The sequence below is a fragment of the Eublepharis macularius genome, chromosome 9, assembly GCF_028583425.1.
Source record: "Eublepharis macularius isolate TG4126 chromosome 9, MPM_Emac_v1.0, whole genome shotgun sequence".
NCBI lineage: Eukaryota > Metazoa > Chordata > Lepidosauria > Squamata > Eublepharidae > Eublepharis > Eublepharis macularius.
Genome location: NC_072798.1, coordinates 24,053,095 through 24,074,231, shown reverse-complemented (window position 1 = coordinate 24,074,231; position 21,137 = coordinate 24,053,095). Strand labels below are relative to the sequence as shown.

The 21,137-nt window shown below is 41.8% G+C and overlaps 1 protein-coding gene across 3 annotated transcripts in view; it reads right to left on the bottom strand.

The window, feature by feature from the left end:
* The window catches only part of BICD1 (BICD cargo adaptor 1), a 147,509-nt gene that overhangs the window by 61,218 nt on the left and 65,154 nt on the right, over positions 1-21,137 (bottom strand). For all 3 annotated transcript variants that reach the window (XM_054989457.1, XM_054989456.1, XM_054989459.1), the window contains exon 2: positions 13,226-13,438. In XM_054989457.1, coding sequence (XP_054845432.1) covers positions 13,226-13,438 — 213 coding nt within the window. The remainder of the gene's footprint in view (positions 1-13,225; positions 13,439-21,137) is intronic.

Here is a 21,137-nt window from a genome sequence, read left to right as displayed (position 1 = left end):
TGCCACAGTTCTCCTCCCACCTCCCATTTTTTCACCAGATATTGTTTCAGCTTCTCCCAGTCCTTGTTAAACTGCCCTGGGTCAAGGTCTCTCAGTTTTCTTGTCATTTTATCCATCTCCGCCATGTACAGCAATTTGTAGGTCCAGTCCTCGATAGTTGGCACTTCTTGTACTTTCCACTTCTGCGCATACAAAAGTCTAGCTGCTGCTGTCATATAAAATAACAATGTCCTATATTGTGCTGGGATATCCTCCATTCCCAAGTTCAGTAGCAGGAGTTCTGGGTTCTTATTAACTTGAAATTGTAAAATCTCACTCATTACTTTTGTTATTTCCCCCCAGTACTGCCTAGCTACCTCACACGTCCACCACATATGATACAAAGATCCCTCATGCTTTCTACACTTCCAGCATTTATTAGACATATTCAGATTCCCTAGCGCAATTTTCTTTGGTGTCAGATACCAACGGTAGATCATTTTATAGACATTCTCTTTAATATTAGTACATGTCGTAATCTTCAAGGTATTTTTCCACAAGTATTCCCATGCCTCCATTGTTATTTCTTTATTAAAGTTTATAGCCCACTTCACCATTTGCACTTTAACTACCTCATCTTCAGTATACCATTTTAACAGTACTTTATAAACCTTTGAGATTTCCTTTTTATCTTCTTGTAAAATTACTTTCTCTAATTCTGAATTCTCCATTCTTATTCCTCCCTTCGCACAGTCCGAATAATAAAGATCTCTAATTTGTCTGTATTGAAACCAATTGTAGTTTGGGGACAACTCTTGTTGTGACCTTATTCTTATTTTAGAAAATTCTATTTGAGTTATCTCCTTATACGTTAAACACTGTTGTTCATTATCAACCGTTCTTGGATCAATTGCTTCATATGGAACCACCCAGGAGGGAGTTCCTCCCTGTAGGTAATCTTTATGTTTCTTCCAAACTGTGAAGAGGCTTCTCCGAATATAATGGTGCAAAAACATAGAGTCTGCTTTCACTTTGTCATACCATAAATATCCATGCCAACCGAACAGTTTTTTATATCCCTCTAAGGCCAGTAATTTGCGATTTTTCAGCGTTATCCTCTCTTTCAACCGTACCAGACAGATTGCATCATAACAAAGTCTCAGGTTGGGCAGTTGCATTCCACCCCTTTCTTTTGAATCCTGCAACACTTTCATTTTCACCCTAGGCTTCCTGCCTGCCCACACAAAGTCTGATATTTTCCTCTGCCATTTTTCAAATTGTTTAGAGTCCCGGATAATTGGTATTGTCTGTAACAAAAACATCACTCTTGGCAAAACATTCATCTTGACTGCTGCAATTCTTCCCAGCCATGACAAATTCAGTCTATTCCACTTAATCAAATCCTGCTCTATTTGAGTCCATAGTTTCTCATAATTGTTCTTGAATAGATCTATATTTTTTGCAGTCAGTTCAATTCCCAAATATTTTACCTTACTTGTTACTTCACAATCAGTTATTTCCATTAATAACTGTTGTTTTTGTTTAGTCATATTTTTACATAATATCTTTGATTTTTTTTTATTTACATAAAAACCCGCCAACTCTCCAAACTCTTTAATTTTATCCATCACCGTAGGCATGTTTTCGATTGGATCTTCCACAATTAACATTATGTCGTCTGCAAATGCTCTGACCTTATAGGAAAAGTCCTTTATCTTTATTCCGCGGATTGCATTATCTTCTCGAATCTGTATCATCAAAATTTCCAATACCAAAATAAACAACAGCGGAGACAACGGGCAACCTTGTCTTGTGCCTTTACCTATAGTCAATTTCTTAGTCGCCTCATCGTTTACCACAATTGCTGCACTTTGGTCTCTATAAATTTCTTTAACTGCTCTTATGAATCTTTCTCCCATTTGTAGCTGTTCCATAGTGGCAAACATAAAGTCCCAGTTCAAATTGTCAAATGCTTTTTCCGCGTCTACAAAGAAGAGACCAACCTCCTTATCACAACGCCTATCGTAGTATTCAATAGCATTTATCACTGTCCTTAAGTTATCTCTGATCTGTCTGTTTGGTAAAAAGCCTGCTTGTTCTTCCCCGATAACCTCGGCTAACCATCCCTTTAGTCTCTCTGCCAAGATCTTCGCGAAGATCTTGTAGTCATTGTTAAGTAAGGAAATAGGTCTATAGTTTTTAACGTTAGTCAAGTCCTGTCCCTCTAGTTCAAAGATGGGTGTACTGATGGGGGGCAAAAGATATCCGTATTTATGAGAAACGTAACCATTATTTTTAAATAGATTTTGTTAAGATAAGAAGTAGCAAGAATGAACCAACAATTTTCATATATTTTAAGAAGGCATTTCAAGTATAGATAATCTTGTATGGTGTTTGAAGTTATAAGATAATTAGATAGTGAAAAACGTATGCCCTCATCAAGTGGGACAGATATTGTTAGATGATTTTTAAAAACCTTAAATATTAGAAGTTGAACTGATTAAGAGTTTTTTCTTAGAAGCAGCTCCATGCTTGTTACCTGCTTACCTTTGGATAACATACTTTTATGGATTCTTATAATTGCTTTCCTTTAATTATCTATATAACATAATGGATGGTATAGTTTTCAGTTGATTCAGACAATGCTAAAAATGTAACAGTTATATCGGAATAAGCCCTGACCTGGATAGCTCGGGCAAGCCCAGTCTCATCAGATCTCAGAAGCTAAGCAGGGTTTGCCTTGGTTAGTACTTGGATGAATGACCTCCAATAAAGACCAGGGTTGCAGAGGATGATAATGACAAACCTCCTCTGTTAGTCTCTTGCCTTGAAAATTCTAGGAGGCATGCAAATGACTTGACAGCATTTTCTACTACCACATTTTAATAAATGATTAAAATGGAAGCAGAGATTCCCTAGCAATATTACTTGTGTACTGTATCCATAATTAACCTGAGACATTATTGAGGTGTACCTTGCCAGCACTTAAACGGAAATCTAACTAAACTGGGCTTCTTAAGTGCACAACTATATATGAATCAGGCCTTATCAGAGTCATCCATAACAATGAAAAAATTAACACAGTTCATTGCTGGCCTTGTTTTTGCTATGAAGAGTAATAATTCACTGCCTCTTGACTGGAGTAAATTGAAACCCGCTCCATTTGAATCTGGTTTGAATGTAACACACAATTCAGGCTTTAACAGGATTTAACACTATGTCCTGACTCTGAGCCATTCTCGCTTCCCAAAGCCATTTCTAAGCAATTTTTTTGTAACATCCAGCCTGAGGAAGAATTCTGGTGAACACAAAATCTCCCACACGGTTAAATAAAAGTGAGGTGGTCCTAATAAATGGTATTATATGGATCATCATGTCCCTTTTATAATTCTGAATCTGCCTGGCAAGAGTTATCTGGAGCATTACACATATATTTATGGCAAACTAAGGAGCTAAATTAGAAAAACAAAATTTTCTAATACGCTAAACCTTTCCTTGGTCACTGGGAGGAGATTTGTCCTTAAGACAAGGACTTGTGAACAAAAAGCTAAGTGACTAACAGTATACTGCAGGGCATCATTTCACACTGTTTAATAGTGGGTTTGCTGTAAATTCGAAGCAACTTGATGGCACCTAACACAATAGTAGCAAAACTCTGTTGAAGGTTTGGGGAGGGGGAATGTTCTGCTCACAACAGTATGCTGCCCATCCATGAACTACATTAAACTACTCAGAAATCTTCCCTCTTGCAATATGAGTGTTGTCAAAGAGAAAAAGCACAAAACTGGAGGAAATCCCAAAGGTTCCTCTTTGGAAGCCTCTGAGAGACCTTCAAGAACCACACAGCATGGCAATGGATTGAATGACCGTACAGTTTCTGAACACAGCTTTCTAGGTTATCATATACCATCTGTTCTGCCAGAGGCACCAGTTCTTCCAAGGATTTGGGAAGTCAAAGGAAACTCACTTGAAACATGATACTTTGGCAAGATAAAGAGGTTTTTACTGGGGTGGGGAGGCATACAGCACTCTCTTGTGGCAGGGGAAACAAAACCGTCTCCGCCTGAAGAAGGTGTCCTCTGGATCTCAGCCTACCGGAAATGGCTAGATTCACAGGCAACGGTTCCAGTGGCCCTGAACCCGAGCACTCCGGACGCTGCTGGTTCCACAGCCGAAGAAAGCTCTGGTCTAGTCACTCCGGAGGCTGGCTAGTCTACCCACAGCTGAAGATTAGATCGTCAGGAGAGTTCCATGTCATTCCCTGGCAGTAATCTGAATCCCATTTATCATCACTGGTTGTATACTTGGCGTGTGGATAGCGTTTGTCTCTTACTGCCTTTGTAGGTACAGGTTAGACAATCGACTAGCTATTGAAACTTGCCCTATCTGTAACTGCCAACATTATGCCATCATCCCTTGTCCTAATTGCATGCTGCCTCCTCCTCCTCCTTATACCCACTCGTCCACAGAGGTGTAGTAACTGCTATTGCCTCAAGCGGGGAGTCCGGACATTCTACTCAGAGGTCTCGGTTGATGCAAAATGTTATCACAGGCATCTTGCCAAACCGTGTTACTATGGAAAAACAAAATATGTTATGGCTCAGAACCTAGGATGGTCCTGGTCTGGTACGGTGGAGGGATGTCCCTGTATCCCTTAGGTATGTTTTCCAGCTGTTTGAGTTAGGGCCCCTGCCGCTACCGAACAGCCAGTGCCTAAAGCTACTACCAAACCCCCAATTGTAGTGTACTCTTCTCTGTACCAGGAATTAGCCCCTGATGTGCCTATCCCAGCTCCTGGGAGAAATCTCTTTTTAACTCTTGCTGAATAAATAGCTTCTTCTTTAAATGTCTCGGACTGCTGGGTGTGTGGAGGGCCCTAATGAGTGAGCAGTGGCCTTGGGTAGCATTGGAAGTGACTCCCGACATGTTGGCTCAATGAAACTACACAGTACAGGCAACCCCTAGGGCACGGCCTCGCAGCTGGGCCCTAGCCTCCCCAATCGAAGGCACCTTTTGCCTCACCCGGGTTCCAGGTGCCAATTACACTTCCCAGGTCGGCAAAACCCCTTGTCAGTTGGCCTTGACAGTCTCCACAAGCTTAACACCACCCACCTGGATAAATAACACTAACATGCGGACACCCCCAACAGAAAATCCTTGGGTGAATCATACCTTTCTGAAGCCATACTGGGAGACCCCTTTCCCTCACCTGGGAAGCCCCAGAAGGTCTTTACTGGATATGTGGGTCGACTGCCTATTCCCGGCTCTCCAGGAGATGGGCCAGGTCATGCAACATAGGGACAATCCGGCCGGGGTTCTTTTTATTGCCAAAGGGAAAGGGTGGCGAACTGGGTATACCCTTATTTGATGACCTGCAGCGTCCTAAACGCTCAGTGGACATTGGAGGTTCACAGTGGGGAGATGAATGGCCTGCACAACGCATAATAGAGTACTATGGCCCTGCTACTTGGGCACAAGATGGGTCTTGGGGCTATCGGACACCTGTTTACATGTTAAATCGCATAATCCGCCTTCAGGCAGTTCTTGAAATCATCACTAACCAAACTGCTATGGCTCTTGAGCTTCTGGCTCGGCAGCAAACCCAAATGAGAGTTGCCATCTATCAGAATAGATTGGGAGGAAACGACCGGGCACCCTGACCGGGCGGCTGATCCGCAAGGATTAGCCCCCAGGACTCCCAGGGAGGGAGCCAGGGTCCGGGACGCTGCGGGAAGAACTCCCCGAAATTAATGCGGGGGGGGGATTGCCCGTTTGTCCCTATGGAGGCCGGCAGACATGCGCGGCGCCTCGAGTGCCGCCGGGCAACAAGAAACGGCAAATAAAAGAAACAGGCGGAAGCCCGTAAACAAGCGAATCCCTTCTGTTCTACAAGCGTTCGTGAAGGAGAGGTTGATCTGAAGAAGACTCGTTCTTCCCCTTCGGTGAGTTCCAGAATTTTGTTGGCGCCCCCCCCCAAATGGCAGCAAAGAAGAAAAGTCCCGCTCTCGGTAAGTCAATCTCGGCTACTTTGAAGGGAGAGTCGCTCGAAGAGTTGGTGCGCAGGGCGGTGGTGGAAGCCATAAAACCCTTTGTTGACAAGCTGAACGAAACTGATCAAAGGGTGGGCTTAATTGAAAGCGAAGTGAAAACCATTAAGGAAGTAGCGGGGGGGGCAGAGAAGTCTGCTCTGGAAAGTGCGTCACTTGTGAAGGCTACAAAAAAGGAGCTGAAGTTGGTTGAGAACCAGCTGATCGGGCTACAGATGGAACGAACGCAGACAATTTTGCGTCTCCAAAACGTGAAAGAGGAGGAAAATGAGGATCTGTGGGAGGTGGTCTCGGAACTATTGGCGATACCCGCGAGGACGACTAAAGAAGAGGTTAAAAGCGCCATTTTGGAGGTCCGTCGGGCTTCTTCAAAATATGCAACAAAGCGACAGTTGCCTCGTGAGATCATTATTGACTTTTCATTTAAAAAGATTCGGGACACCATCCTATATAACTTATACAATGCGGATTTGGACTTTATGGGTTTGAAAGTCAAGATTTTGAAGGACGTTCCATTTCTAGTCCGGAAAAGGCGTTTTAAGTATAAAAAGTTTGCAGCTCTTCTGAGGGACCATGGAATAAAGTACAAATGGTTATTCCCGGAAGGAATATGGTTTAGATATAAAGATCAGGCCTATAAGATACTATCAGAAGATCAACTAAAGGATTTTGAGGATAAAAACCCGGAATTCTGCTGCACCGAGAACGAAGAAAAGGAGAAGCCGGAGGGGGGGGAGGAGGAGGAGAGCACCGCAACAGCGGTTGCACAGAGAGAATTGCGTCCGGGACCTAGAAGGGGGAGGAAAGTTTAATCAGAATTTGAAATGCTTATTCTCTGTATGATTAACCACTCCATCATTATCCTATGGAGCTATTTTTGTATTATGACAGTATGAAGGGAAAACATTGAAGTGTAGTGTTTAGTGTTTGTAGGTCATCCCCCCCCTCTTCTTTTTCCATCCCCCTTTGTCCCTTCCCTTTCCCCTTTCCTTGTGATAGTCTTGTGTAGTGCTGTGTAGTGTTTTGTAGTTTGAAAAATAAAAAATTTATATAAAAAAAAAAAGAATAGATTGGCCTTAGACTATTTGCTGGCCGAGGAAGGAGGTGTATGTGGGAAATTTAACCTGACCAACTGTTGTCTTAGTATTGATGACAATGGGCAAGCAGTTACAGACATAGTGTCATGAGTCAGCCCCAGCCTCGACTGGCCACCTTACCTATTGCCTCAGAAGATGAGCAGGAAGGGCCAGCAGGATCTTCTCTAGAGCCAGAAGCCCCTGCAGAAACTATTGGAGAGGAAGAGCAGTCAGAAACCACTGCTGCTGCTCCAGAGGGAATTCAGCAAGAACAGCCAGAAATCACCACAGAGGCTGTAAGAGACAAAGACTCCCCCAGAGCAAAAGCGAAACCCGAGCACCTGGGGCCAGCTGAAAGGAGGAAACTTAGAGATAAGACAGCTCTGCTGGAGAGACGAAGGAGTGGCTGTTTACAGGCACAGCACCGAGCGGAGCTGTTAGAGAGAGAGGCAACAGCTGTTCCTCATTAGGACAGCATAAAAGGGAGACGCCGAGGAAACCAAGCGTGGAAGCAAATCAGCTCGCCACTCCCTGCTTCCAGAGCCCTACGCCTGGACGCTCTTGCCTTGCGCCTTGCTCTACTGCTTGATTGGACTTTGACCCTGGCCTGCCTTTTGACTACCCTTCTGCCTGCTTCTCCCTCTGACTGGCATATTGGTCCTGACACTTAGCCTGACTTCTTGACCCTGGTTTGCTGCCTTCTGGACTACTGACCTCCTGCCTGTTGTGTTCAGCCCTGCAGTACCAGTGAGCCTCCTGCCTGCAGTGCCCAGCCCTGTGCGCGACACATGGCCTCAAATATTTGCAAAATAGCCCATGTACCTGTGCAAACATGGAAATCTGCCTGGGACGTTGCTTGGTGGGATTGTATCTTTGGGGGAGGCTGGTGGAGGAAAGTTTTGCTCTTGGTGGGGTGTGCTCTGGCTGGTTTTATATTTCTCCCTTGCTGTATTCCTTGCATTATACGCTTAATACAGTCAACTGTTTCAAATATGACAATGTTGGCAACTCCAGTGTCACCTCCACCCTACAAAGGGTCCCCACCTGCGGCTCAGTTAATGACAGTCACCTCACTGTCGCCTGAAAGGGTGCGCTTAATTAAGATGCGTAGCTTGGAGTTCTCTCCACCAGATGAGGAGGAGGGGGAATACATGAGACTAGAGGGGTGATTTACTTTATTAGCAGTTTGGGTTCGGCCTCTTCTGCTATGCTGTCAAGGCCGAAAAGGGGGGAAATGTAGCTGGGGAAATTGCTAAATGCTAATAATGCCAATAGTTATGATCAATATCTTATCTCTGTCAGCTTGTTCTCCCTGTCAGCTTGTTCTTAGTGAAAAATCTAACTCTGTTCAAATGAAGCTGGGCAACGCCCAAGACTGTGGAAATTTACCAGATGTTTGTCAGTTATTGTTAGCTAAAGTCAACAGAACAAATTGCTACGCTTGCAAAGAGGAAATGAGAAGCTAAGCAAAAGTGCAAAGAGGAAATGAACAGGTAAGCAAAGGAATAACTGTATATGGTGGGAATGAAGCTAAAGCGAAATGTAACCAATAGTTAGTGGGTAACCATACCATGTGATGTATCTGTATGTTATGCCTAGCGAAACTGTATATTAGGGAAGTTGCTTCCTTGTGCTGGGACTCAGTTCTTTGTGGCTCTAGTCACACTGGGTCCTGCCGGCTAATAAACTCCATTCCTTCCTAAGATTCTGTCTGGTCTCGATCCTTGGTCACCCCCAAATCCCACTACACCTTAACCTAGGGGAAACCAAAAAGTAATCCCTTAATTCAGGAGAAACAAAACCTAAAAAACACCCATAATTTACAATAGCTGGTCCACCCCTGAGTAGCTCCAGTGCAGGCAGGATCCGACACAAGCTCCAGAGTAGACAGGCCCTCATGTAGGCAGACAGGCTCCAAAGGGCGCAGGCCCTACTGCAGGGCCTGCACTGAAACCTGCACTGGAGCTACTCAGGAGTGGGCTGGGTATTGTGAGTTAAGGGGTTTACTGTTCTTCTGCAATTGCACTACACCATCTCCTAAATTCTGCTATCAAAGTGTGGCATTAAGTTGTCCTGAAGGCGGTATATAAATCAAATGTTGTTATTATTTACTGCCTCCCACAGTGGGCCAATGGTGAGCACATAAGTAGCCCATGTTCAAACCAGCTGATGGTGGCACTGGTCTGAGAAGCAACAACAACAGATATTAAGTTATGCCTCCTCCCATATTGCTACCACCAGCTGATTTTTACACTCAAAGCAGCTGCTTTGGTCATATGGGCAGCAATGAGCCATGCTTGGAAGTCCTTTTGATTTAATTAATTTCTATCTCAAGTTTCTTAAGAAAACATTCCCCGTGTAAGGTCTGTAACAGGAATGGAAAACCGAAATGTCCAAGAATTAGGTTCGTGTTCTACGTTTTGTCTCAGCTCAATTTCCAGTGAAAGATGTATTTCTTTATCTAGGCTTTCTGTTGGTTTTGCTTTTTTTAAAAAAAAATATGATTTTAATATCTGATTATTCTTTATATTCCTAATGGCTTCTAAGCACCTTTGGTGGAGAGAAGAGAATTTAAATAGTAAAAAAACAAGCCAAGAGTCAATGACACTTACCCTTCTACAATTTAGATATAGTAGTCAAATTTGGACCCTCTTTGTTCAACAACAGCAGTCTTAACCATCCACTAATTTATTGAAATAGAAGGAAATACAAAGCTGCATTCACACACCATGGAGAAACAAATGTCTATCCTGCCTGTTGCTACATTCATACCTTGCCTTGCTGCTTCCCCTCTCACATGGAGCATAACGGAAAGCTTCCAGATTTAGAAAGCTTTGAATCAAGTTCCAATTCATTGCAATGTCCAAATGAACGCACCTGAGTGACGTACCCACAGTGCAGGGTAATAAATTTAAATTAAATCAATAATTATGATGGTTTGTGAGGAATAAACAATGTCCAGTTCACCCAGGAACTTTTCCAAATCAAGAAAGCTTCAATTGCACTCCACACGTGATGGGATAAGAAAAGCAACTATAGCAGCAGACTTTGTTCAAGGTTTGTTCTGTTTGTTGTTGTGCCCAAATGCAGCTGTAGCCTTTTTCAGTCATTGCAATGTTGGGTCTCCTACCCGGGCAAGCCGAATCTTGTCAGATCTTGAAAACTAAGCAGGGTCAGGCTTGGTTAATAATTGGATAGGAGAACTCCAACACCGGTCAGAATTGCAGAAGCAGGCAATGGCAAACCACCTCTGTTAGTCTCTTGCCATGATAACCCCTCCAGGGTTGCCATAAGTCAGCTATGACTTGACAGCACTCTCCACCTCCACTCTCATCCCTGTACCGCAAGTGTGAGCTATTCTCTCAATGCAAACAGTCATCATTTTACGTTGTACCAGCATCCCTATCATTATCTAGGGCCTCGGGCTGCCCCAGAACATAGAAAAAGGTTCAGTTAAGCATATTCACTTTCAGATCCAGAAAACAGATGCCAGAAGGCCAGGAAAAAAGACACTTGACTAGACTCAGAGAAAATAAATTACCCAAATTCATTAAAATGCAAAACAAAGTGTGACATCATTTTGCCAGAAAGTTCAAAGCCATGTAAGATTGGCCAATGTTTGAAGCATCACAAGACAAAAATTCCTTCAAGTCTTCTGTGATTCTTAAGACAAAGAGACAAACTGGTCTGCTCCCTGAATTAATCACAAGAGCAAAAACTCATCTCCAGAATCCCAACATAACTGTAAGCAATTATCAGTCATTATGTTTTAGTTTTGCCTCAAACAATTATTAGCAAAGGAAATAAGTTTCTTGGATCTTGAAATAGCCAATATGAGAACTTAATTTGACCTCATTATCAGAGGACACACACCCGTAAAAGTAAGAAATTACGTATATAAACGTTGGGATTTAGCTATACACTTTGGGTTAGGTTTTTTCCACCTAAACCTGCCTTCACCACTGAGACAACATGCACTCTTCAAGATTGATATCCATGATCTAATTTCTATCTGTTTCTTACTCTATCCCTCTTTCTCCCTCTGTGGCCCATAGTTCCCATATTCTTCCTCCCCTTTGCTCTGGCAATGTTCCCAATTCTTGCCATAGAGCCTCCCTTTGTCTCTCCCAAAGCTCCTCTCCTAACTCTCCTCTCCTTGGTTGTCTGCTACCCCCCCCTCCCCCATTTGACCATGTCCCCAGGATAACACTCTCTCTCAGATCCCCAGGCCTCCTCCTTGCATTATCTTTCATTCTCTTTACTTTCTCACTTAGCCTTCTGTGGTCAGAATTTTGGGATTGGGCCGGAACCAGGCCTATGCTTGTAATATGGAACTAGCTTCAGCATGGCATAGAGATCTTCCAAAGGCTCTCTCCTTGTTCAATGACCTCTCTTTCCTGAGAGCAGGCAGAAGGTTTCACTTTGTGTGACTGAAACCAGATAAAGCCACAAAAGTTGCTGATTGTTAATGCCTTCAGAGGGTCTTTTGGTGAGCAAGGTGAACAGTTTATCGCTGGAAAGGACAGACCATCCCAAGTTATGGCTGGTTAAAAACTGAACATTCCTTTGTAATTTATGATGTAACTAATTGCATATCAAAGAAGAAGTCTGTTTCAAATGTAGAGGATGTCCTGGTTAATGTTTTTGTGAAATTCTTCATTAGATTTGTGTCATCAGAACAAAGTTTGTGTAATTGATGATGGTGTCAAACTATGCATTCCTTTGATTTTCCACCTATAAAAGGTGAAGACACAAGATGCTTGGGACCCTTCTCTTGTTAGAGAGCAGAGAACTGATAGTTCTGCTCTCTGCAACAGGGGGGTCTCAAAAACTCTTGATTGGGGAGGAAAGGATATTTTAGTTGTTTTGTATCATTGTTATGTTTAGCTAATGATTTTGTACTCTGTATCTATCTCTGTAGTGTTCTAGTGCTCAGCAGAGATGAGGCCCTGAACCGGTGCCTTGTTTCTCTGCTTGTATTCTCTTTTGCCTTTTTAAATAAAACTTCCAGTCTTGATTAAGACCTTTTTGCTGCTGGCACATTATTTTTAGCAGAGACATCAGTTCAGTACTAGGGAAAGATCAAGTGAGGTTGCACTCTTTACATGCCTACAGTAAGAGGCAAACCCAAGCAACGAACCAACAGCTACCAGTGGACTGGTCCCCAGTTGCAGAGCAAGAAATTCCTACAACACCTTCCTTCTCTCATGTTCTTCAGAAACATGCCACTCTCTGAATGAGACATAATTATCAAAGAGTTTAGTAATTGTTGAGTTAGGATTTAACAATGTTATAGTAATAATAATAATAATAACAATACCTGTGCTTATATACCACGCTTCTGGACAGATTAGTGCCCCACACAGAGAGGTGAACAAAGTTAGTGTTGTTATTATCCCCATGATACATCTAGGGAGCTGGGGCTGCAAGGACCCAAGGCCACCTGCTGAGCTCATGGCACTGGTGCGATTCAAACCAGCAGAGTGCTGATTTACATGTTGACCACTTAACCATCATGCTATATATCAGAAGTATTTAGTTTTGACATGCCAAATGTTTTGATTGCCAACTGCCTTTTAAATTTCCTTTCTGTCTTTCCTTCGCCCAATCCATTTGAAGTTAATAAAAGTTAACCTTTTAAGAACAGTGGTCTTACTATTTTATGAGAAAACACCACACCAATCTGCAATCTGTGTATATAAAGGCTCAACTCCCAAGAGGTCCAGAGTTGAGGGTGCATGTGTGAATAGCCATGCACAAGTAGTTCCACTTGTCCCAGGGTAACATAATTCACATATTTTCCAGCTCTTGTACATGTGATCAGAAATACAGATTTTAGAGGGTATGTATTCACACATACTGAAGTGCATCCTGTTCATACAAAATGGCAGTGTATCAGGAGGATTGTGCGTAGTGCACTCTACTGGTATGAGAGCTAAAGCACCACAATCCTAATGACTGAAAAGATCTTTTATCTTGAACAAAGAAGTGAAACCCCACTATATCTTCCTCCTGGCAACACAGCAATATTTCTGGTGGAATTCTTACTGTTACTTGAAGAATTAGTCTTTGAGGATAAACCTCAATTTCCCCATATATTACATTTCTTCTCAACCAATTTACCTCCTTCAGGTCCTGCACAATAGCAGTCAGTCGTTCGTTCTCTGCCTGAACATTGATAACAACAGCCCTACTTTGTTTCAGCTCATTCTGCATTTCCAAAATCTTCCCCAGATAATAGGCTTCCTTTGATGCTGACTCCTGGAGGAGCGTCTCCTCCCGTGTCTCACCATCTTCAGCGACTTTGCGGTGAACTGAGAAGGACTGCCCAAATGCCTGTAAGAGTAAAATAAGGACTCATGAAACAACAATAAAAAAATCAACTACACTCGGATATAGTTGAAAAATTTTGGAGATAAAAGGCTAATGAGCTACAATTAGGTAAGAGGCAAAATCCAAATATTTTATCACTTCTCAGCCAGCAGGCTGGCATACAAGCCTGCGATCTCCTTTGCTATCTTTTCATCAATAGAAATGCTATGTTATATTCACCTTTTTGTCATTATTTATACCATTCCCAGAAAATGGGTAATATTATGCTAGCATCAAGAACAAAATGGGGAAAAAATACATTTGGGAACCTTACAAAACCCTTTTGCTATTTTGGTAATTTGTATGTATAGTTTCCTGATAACCTCGTGAATTCAACATTATAGGACTCTCATATAAGGACTGCAACATCTAAAACAACCATGGTGGGACCATGGTTTATAATAATCTGGTGACTGCACTTACAGAGGGCAGATGATTTCGTTGCCCGCCCCTGGCGGGAGACTCGTAAGATAATCAAAGACTGGCCTCAACCGTACGCCTGGCAGAACATCTCTGTCTTACAAGCCTGCTGAAAGGATAAAAGATCTTGGTGGGCCCAGGTGTCCTCCAACAGAGAGTTCCACCAGGTTGGGGCCAGGACTGAAAATGCCCTGGCCCTGGTTGAGGCCAGCCAGGCCTCCCTAGTGCCAAGGACCATGAGTTGGTTCTTATTTGTCAATCTTAATGCTCTCCGGGGTACATACAGGGAGAAACGGTCCCGCAGGTGTGCTGGTCTCAGTCCTTTTAGGGCTTTAAAGGGTAAAACCAAAACCTTGAACCTAATCCGGAATTTGATGGGGAGCCAGTATAGCTGCTGCAGGGAGTATTATGTGCCCTGTATGATGTACCCATCAGGACATGTGCAGCAGCATTCTGGATCTACTGTAATTTCCAGGATTAGACCTAAGGGAAGCCCTGCATACAGCAAGTTACAGTAGTCTATTCTGGAGGTGACCGTTGCATGGATCACCGTAGTTAGGTTGCAAGTCAACATATAGGGCGCAAGCTGCCTGGCCTGTCGAAGATGGAAGAATGCAGACTGGGCAGTTGCCCTGACCTGTCCCTCCATCGATAAGGAGAAATCCAGTATCACTCCAAGACTCCGGACCGATGAGACAGGCGCTAATGGTGCCCCAACAAAGGTCAGGAGCCAGATTCTCAGATCTGGCAACCCGTGGCCCAAGTACAGGACCTCCGTCTTTACCGGGTTCAACTTCAGCCGACTCTGCTTTACCCATCTAGCTACAGCCTCTAAAGCTTTTACTAGGACATCAGAGGCAGAGGCAGGCCAGCCAGCCATTAACAGATACAACTGGGTGTTGTCCACATATTAGTGACAACACAGTCCAAAAGTTCGCAGCAAGGTAAGTGCCAGGCTCCCAATCTCCGCCAAGGGAGTAAAGAGACCTGGCAAACCCCCAGTTTGGGCTCCAGGGGACCTGGCAACCCTAATACAAAGGTTCCCTATTTGGAACCTGTGTAAAGATATTTTTTGGGAAAATGTCTGTCCCTCTCTTCCTGTGAGAACAATTCCTTCTATTAAGGTAAAAAATGAAGAAATTGAGTAGGCACTTATGGGCAAGTGAGGAGTAGAGGTAAGAGCCCACTTGCATCTTCATTCTGATTAGCATTGTGCTAGTTACAAATTTGAAAAATCACCAGGTCAGTTCACAACTTTATTTTAATAAACTAAGTTAGCCGTTCATTTATTTTGTGTGTGTGTGAGAGAGAGAGAAAGAGAGAGAAAGAGAGAGAGAGAGAGAGAGAGAGAGAGTATTGAAGACTACTTCAAATGTATAAATTAGTAGTGGATAATTAAATCTGTAAATATCCTTTATCTTCAGTAAAACATATTTAGTAACACTACAACCATGAAGTACACTTCCATGTGCTTATTTTTGTTCGTTAGTTGCACTATCCATTTGAGAAGTAAGTTCATTTTCATTTTGGAAAGATATACAGTCTTCTAAAGAATTTAAATTTGGACAAATTTAGAAAGTAATTAAACGGAACTAGGAAAAACATATGGAATATTAAAAAGAATATGGAAGTCAGAAGCTGCAGTCATACATGCTCTGAAGCATCATAGACACGGAATAGTTTACTAGACTGGTAGATGCTCCTAATTTAGTGAGATGTGAATCCTGTGGCACTTAGCTTATCCCTGAGTGGGATTTGAATCCTGTGGCACCCTAGCTTATACCCTGAAAATCTGGTTGGTCTCTAAGGTGCCACTGGTCCAAAAAATCCTGCTGTTCTACTGTAGACCAACATGGCTACCCACCTAAAACATGAATCATGTTTTTCTTTTGACAGGTATCATATTATGTAGCAGAAATTGACGTATCGAGGATTGAGACCAGACAGCAATTCAGGAAGGAAAGGCGTTTATTAGCCGGCGGGTCTCAGTGTGACTAATGTCATTGAGGACTGAGCCCGTTGAGCACAAGCATAGACTTTGCTTATATACGCTTTCGTTAGGCAAAATGCATGGTTACAACAGGTCAGAGTTACAAATTAGCCATTGGTTACATACTGCTTGCCGCATAGCTTGAACACGTGTACGTGCCTATAGCTCAGCTATTACCACATAAGGCTACGTGCTTCTCAGTTCCCCATTGTTCCCGGAGAAGGTTGCGTACTACTCTGTTGATCTCAAACTGACTGTCTTCTGGTAAATTTCCACTCTCTCTTTCTAGGGCAGGGGTCGGCTACACTTTTAGAGCCAAGCTACAAGTGACGCCTTACACAGGTTGGACACTTGTCAGCTTCCCTCAATTTTTGATGGGAAATGTAGGTGTCCTGATTTTACAGCTTGGCTCTCCATTACAGCTACAAGACCAGGATGCCTACATTTCCCATCAAAACTTGAGGGAAGCTGACAAGTGTCCAACCTGTGTAAGACGTCACTTGTAGCTTGGCTCTTAGTTCTTCAGAGGAAACCAGGGAAACTTGGGGCCTGCTTTTTTAGGAAAATAGTACTAACAATCTAATATTTGCATTTTCTGCAACAATTTATACTGGTTTGAGGCTGCCAAGGTTACTGGTGCAAGAAAAAAAAAGAAGCAATATGGCCACCAAAATAAAAAATCTGAACACTGGTTCTGGACTGATTCAATATTGATATGTTGTCTCCATCAACTTTCAGACTGCCAAATACAACTAATAATTTTCTGTACAAGATTAACGATGTGATTCGAAGAACAATTTCCGGGGAGTAAGTCCCACTGAGTACACTTCAGTCGGATTCTATGTAGACCTGCTTAAGATTGCACTGTGAGTTAATGCATTCTGTATATACAGAGTTGTTATAGAAATGCTGTATAGTTAATCTTGATTCACTGGTATCTGTAGATGTTATTTATTTATTTACTTGGTTTATACCCCACCTTTTTCTCCAATGGGGATCCAAAGTAGCTTACATCCTCCTCCTCTCCCTCCATTATTTATTTTTTTAAATTTAATTTAATTTTATTCAATTTATATTCCGCCCTCCCCGCATCAGCAGGCTCAGGGCGGATTACAATCAGTATAATAATTTAAAATACATATAGCGTATTTGATCCTCACAACAATCCTGTGAGGTAGGTGAAATTGAAAGACGACTATTTTGAAGTATGGAATATTTTCTTCAGTGTAAGCCCTGGCCCTGACTTTCACCATCCCCTTTATCCCCCTGCATCCTGATTGGTTGAACAGCAATGAGTAACCACATCCTTTCCTCCTTTTCTTCCTCCACCACTCTTAGCCCACATCGTTTTTTAAAAAATCACATCATTGTGTGCATGCTAACTTCAGCAGTATAAAGTAAATCGTCTTCTCACCAATACAAGCTACTTCGGATTTCATTTTGTACAGGAGTCTCTGTGTTTCCAGTATTAATATGTATGACATCTAATTATGTTACAAATTAGAAAGCCTTCAATGTTGGAGTACAACAGGAAAAAGATGTGAGAACAGAATGTGTGAGCCTGAAGCTTGTTCTCATATTGAACACATAGTGCTGGGTTCCGCTTGTTGATGATATCTGAATACAGTTATATACAAACATGAAATGTAAATTGCAAGCAATAAAATCTAAAAGATCTTCAGGTGAAGCAGGTGGTGTATGCCTTAAGACATAAATATCTGTCAACTTTATAAGGTTCCAGAAGGGGGAGTTGTAGACTTTAATAGAAGTTGAACATGCTTATAATTTTTTGTTCTACTCTTGGTTAACAATTGACAGTTCAATGACAAACTTTTTCATTCATGATTATTTCCACTCTCTGATAAATTTTGAACTGGTTGGTTTAGCCCATAAAGATGAAAAATTTATCCCAGGCCTATTTGGTCACTGGCAAAAAAAAAATAATTCAGCAGCGCACACCTTTTCGATACCTCCATGGATCATGAGAGTTCTCTTTAAACACGTCCCCAGCAGAACATGTTCTCTTGTTTGTAGTTCAAAACAAACTAGATCCTACCTGTGAACTGTACTAGGACACAATATTATTTATTTACTTATTTATTTATGTCATTTATAGTCCTCCTTTTTCACTGAGACTCAAGGCGGATTACACAGTATGAAATTAGTACAATCAGTATCAAGAATATTTCCATACTGTATCAATGACATTTCCATAAACAATACCATAGGGTAAATAGATACAAGTTTAAAAAGACATAGCATTAGCAAAAATCCAATACAAAGTAGAAGAAATACTGAGTTCTAGGACTGTCTGTCAAATATTCCATATGGCTGTACAATATGGCCAATATAACTATATAATTTTTTCTACATCAAAGATAACTAATTTCAGCCAAGAAATAGAGGGAATTGTCAATAGAATGTTGATAGAAGTTCTGTGTTCAAGATAATACTATCTAATTTGGCTTTGACTCTATAACTTTATAAAAAACTTGAATCTAGATCCAATATTATTATTATAAGGTACTATGTATAGTACCTTATACAAACTGGAGAACCAGGTTTGATTCCCCACTCCTCCGCTTGAAGCCAACTTGGGTGACCTTGGGTCAGTTACAGCTCTTTCAAAGCTCTCTCAATCCCAACTACTTCACAGGGTGATTGTCACGAGGGTAATAATAACACACTTTGTAAACCGCTCTGATTGGGTGGTAAATTGTCCAAAAAGACAGTATATAAATTGAATGTTGTTGTTGTTGTAGGTACTGAGACTATAAGGTACTTCCTATAGGTCTCAGCCTGAAAAGTAACTGTATTTTTCCTTTGGCATGTAAGACAATTTTGGATGGACATGGGGTGGTTTCTGAATTTCAGTGAAAGAACAAAGAACAGTGTTCTGTGATTTTTTTTTTCATTTAAAGTTAAAACAAGTGTGTAAAACAATTAGAGTGTCAAAGCAAATTAGACTAATTTTATATTGTAATGTGGTGGTTAGTGTCAAACTAGGATTTGGGAGACTCAGGTTCAAATTACCATACCAACATAAAGCTCACAGGGAGATCTAAGGCCAGTTACACTCTAACAGGTTTCATTACTACAGCCCCATGCTGTATGTACAGCTGCAACTGAAAACTGGACCAACTGAAGTGACATTTCTAAACAAAGTATGGTAGCCAAGCTACTGTCAGGGGCTAAACACAGGGACCATATCACTATGATGGTATAGGATGCCCCCTGCACCCAGCCCTTCCCTGCTTGGGAAGGGCTGGGTGCAGGGGGCATTGACTTTTCCCGTACAATAGGCACCTATGGTCTATGCTATCATTTTCTACAGCGTAACTCTCCACCACTGCTGGGGGTATTCCCAGGCCCAAAACACCTTAGGGAGCTGACTAATGCCTCACCCCACCCCCAGACTGCCCTCTTGGCTGCTGACACAGGGACTTGCGCTGCAGTTATGACAGCAGCAGCCTCGTGCTGGTGGGGGGCCATGGTGGAGTGGAGCTGGGCCACTGCTCCAGCGTAGGAGGGATTACAATGGCGTAAGTCTAGGCTATGCCGGCATGACTCCTAATCGATTCCCTGTGCACTTTTGCCCCCCTCCTCATGATTGCACTGTAAGAGTACTACTAGAACCCACTTTTAAAGTAAGTTTTAAAGGTTACATAAGGAATTAGGAGTAATTGCTTCTTGACATAATAAAGATCAAGTTCAAAGATTTTTTTAAAAAAAAAACTTAATTATTGTCATGAGAACAACATAAGACTCCAAAACAGGCCAAACAATATTGAACCTTGTATTGTCGAAGGCTTTCACGGCCGGAGAACGATGGTTGTTGTGGGTTTTCCGGGCTGTATTGCCGTGGTCTTGCCAAGACCACGGCAATACAGCCCGGAAAACCCACAACAACCAATATTGAACCTTAGTTGCACATGTTACTTCGGTTACTACTAGTCTTGTGTGTGAACCAAAAAAACCCTGCAAAACAATGTTGTTTCTGTTTGGAAAGGGTTAAGAGTGTTTTGCTGATTTGCTGAAACGTGACACATTACCACCCTGGGATACAAAGGTGAAGAAAATAGCTCTCTGGGGAAATGTAGTATCTGGGCTGTAGACTGAGCAGTCCTGAGGGAGGAATTTGATGACAACCATGGAAGAACTGGAAGGGTCTGAAAAGATCTATCACTCCTTTTTTTAACAAAGCACATCCATAAAAAATGGGTGAATTAATTGAATGAATCCACAAAGAAGGCAGGGGGAAAGATATCTGACTATGCATAGGTGAACAACTAAAGTAAGCTTGAGACCCTAGCAGACACAGCAAAAAGTAAGACTGTCCTTGAATATCACATTCAAGCTAAGATATATCCAGCAATATTTATTCAAACAATTGCTACAGAGAACGAATATTATGATTTACATAATATTCCTAAAATTTTTGCATATATTCCTAAAATGTGTACTATCAGTAAATTGCCATATCTAATTAAGCGGTCTGAGAGTGTTAGATGACCTTGAGGAAGGTATCATGTTATTGCTTGCATTTAGGCATTTTTTTAGTGAGGAAAGGAAATTTAGTTATTCTTACATATCACTTTACAAAACAGTGCCCTGTTGAAAGCTGCATACTGTAACTGTCCTTAGAAAACAGCTTTGGCGCTCCAAGAAATGTAACATTGTTTATTGTAAGTCTACCTGGGCCATTCAAAATACTCTCTCCTTCAAAAAAATCCCTAACATGTTTTAGAATTTATGACCTTTTGTCAAGTATATGTAGAAAAATTCAGGAAGCCCTAATAATTGTTTACACTAAGCGGCAATTGGGCAAATACATAACAAATAAGCATTACAAAACTCCAAACTGCAGTTTGTCAAATTTGAAAAGTACATATTTCTGACTGTTTGCATTCTGTAGGACACGGGATAAAGGGTATGTATGGAAATAAATATTTAGCATAATTATTTACATCACTACATCCCATCACAGTTTTCCTTTTTTATCTTATTACATTTTTTTTTCATATTTTGAATGAGCGTTTTAAAATACTTGAGATTACAACAGCAGCAGCAGTTAACACTGCACTCTATGCCTCTGCATCCATGACAAACAGGGCGATCCTATGGAGAGCTACTTGTCCAAACTTTTTGGTAATTATCAAAATGTTGAACATAAACTGTTGCGTATGATCACAAGTCACACAAGTTTGTTATGGTCTGCAACCAGCATAAGCAGAACATTAAAACGATTTAAAA